Source organism: Aptenodytes forsteri, unplaced genomic scaffold, assembly GCF_000699145.1.
Source record: "Aptenodytes forsteri isolate BGI_AS27 unplaced genomic scaffold, ASM69914v1 Scaffold65, whole genome shotgun sequence".
NCBI classification, from domain to species: Eukaryota; Metazoa; Chordata; class Aves; order Sphenisciformes; family Spheniscidae; genus Aptenodytes; species Aptenodytes forsteri.
The window spans coordinates 4,793,347-4,795,398 of record NW_008795127.1 but is presented as its reverse complement, the minus strand read 5'-3'; the positions used below and the strand labels follow the sequence as shown (position 1 = coordinate 4,795,398).

Here is a 2,052-nt window from a genome sequence, read left to right as displayed (position 1 = left end):
GAGCACCGAAAGGCGCAGCCTGGAGGTGGCTCTTCAGCGGTTTGCCGTCTTATCTAAATTGCAGCGCTCTGTCCTTCCTTTCAGGGAAGATAAGATCAGAAACACAAAAGGGGGCTCTGTCTGAGATCGCCTCCCCCTGGTTTGTTTTTTTTGTTCCCTGGCCCTGCGGGTGCCCTGTCTCAAAGACAAAAGCCGCACTGACTGAAACTGAAGCACTGAATTTTGTTTATCTCAAGCTCTGCGTGTCTGTTTTTCTATAATTCACGATTTTGCTGCATCCTCAGATTCGCACAAGGGGAGATTTTTTGTGACACACAATTTTCAGTCTTATGTCTGAAATTCTTTGTCCCATCTTTTGCCTTGCCTGGCCCAAGAGATGTGTTACCTCTCAGAGCAAAAAGAAATGCTACAAAGCTGGTTTCCTCAGCTTACCTGCGCAAAGGTGAACAGGTATCTCTAGCCATCTTTGAATCACTATCATATTCTGAGAAAAAAGAGAAACTTTCCAGTGTTTATGCCAATGTGCAAATGACTAGAGGTGCTAATATATTATTTCTGATAAACCATAGCCTTTGAGGCTTGTAAAATGCCCAGGTGTTCTGTATTGATCAATGTATTCCAGCGATTCTTTAGAAATAGGGACTAGCCTCATCAAGGGATAGAAACAAATGCGGAGACCTGTCAAACCGCACAAAGGCCACAGCAAGAGCAGCAGAAGCTCCCTACATATGCTTCTCTTGCCTGCAGAGAACAGAGCATGCTTAATCTATTTTGTGAAAGCTAAAACATGGGCTGAAAATAAGATGGGGCCATTAAAAAATGTAAATGCTTTTACCCCAAGGGGAAGGGAAGAGTGGGTATAGCTGTACTGGCTCCAGTCCCGCCAATGTTTCTCCAATCCTGCCACTTCCTTGCTGAGGCATGGCTAGGTCATTCAGCATCATGAGGTTTTTTATGCCAACTCTTTCATTAGAGGAGACAGAAGCTGTACTATTGTAAGCGGAATATAAATCATCCCTGAATTTGACCATTCTGCTTCCTTCCTCCCGTTTTAGCCCATTTCTGCCTTCCTTTCTCTCACAGTTCAACTGCTGTTGTCCGGCAGGAGTGGCTGGTATGATGATAAACTAAGACAACATCAACTGGATGAAAGTTCTTATCTTCTGTGAGTTTTTAGTCGTTCCATTTCACTCTGTTCACTCAGATCTGAAATGAGGGTTGGAGATACCATTTTCTGTTTGAAAATTCACTGGATGACATCCATAAAAGCGCATGAATTGCATAAAGCGTGGACTTCACAAGACTCTTGATCAGTGGCATATTTTGCTCTCTATTTTAGACCAGAGCTATCACAATCAATTAAGAATTAACCAACCATGAAATATGTTTCCTTTGTAGTTATGGCTGATGTGATTCACTGCATACATTATCATCGTTTGGCATTTGCTACCGCCAGTGAGTAAGTAAAGTTGGAAGAAAGCACGGTTATCCTTTCAGTCCCCAGAGATACTTACTTTTTCTCTGGTACATCTTGTGATTCATTACAGCCAAGTTCAAGTCCTACTGTTGATGGCAAGAAGACTCTCAGACTTCAGTGAGAATGCGCTCTATCTCTGCTTCACATTCGTCAAGAGCTACAAAACTAAGACATTGCTCAAAGGAGACTGTTTATGTAGCTATCAGTTGCTCAACATCCTGCCAGAGTTTTTGACCTGTCTTGGGCTGGTAAAATAATTAATGGGCGAGTGCAGCTATAAACAGAACTTGGGTTTAGATAAAAGTTATGCCTACTGCAATTGTCACGGAAAGCTGCAGTAAGTGCAACCTTCTAAAAATTCTCTAACGTTTTTCATTTGCATTTCACGCTCATGGAAATGGCTGTCTTAGCAATCCTGGAAATTAAATCCTCTGTCCACAGTAGAGGTACAGTGAGGGTAACAACAAAAAATAACACTCCATAGTCTACTGCTCTGACTCAACTAAGATGTAGGGGCAGGAAAATTAACTTGCCATGCTGCCCTGGTTTTGGCTGGGATACAGTTAATTTTCTTC

General features: G+C 42.3%; 1 protein-coding gene across 1 annotated transcript in view; it reads right to left on the bottom strand.

Moving 5' to 3' along the window:
* Positions 1-1,031, bottom strand: part of MTMR7 (myotubularin related protein 7) — a 50,417-nt gene extending 49,386 nt beyond the window's left edge. Inside the window, exons 1-2 of the mRNA XM_019471541.1 lie at positions 870-1,031; positions 433-484 (exon numbers count right to left, since the gene is read on the bottom strand). Of these exons, the coding sequence (XP_019327086.1) occupies positions 433-484; positions 870-1,031 (214 nt within the window). The remainder of the gene's footprint in view (positions 1-432; positions 485-869) is intronic.
* Positions 1,032-2,052: the final 1,021 nt, after the last annotated feature.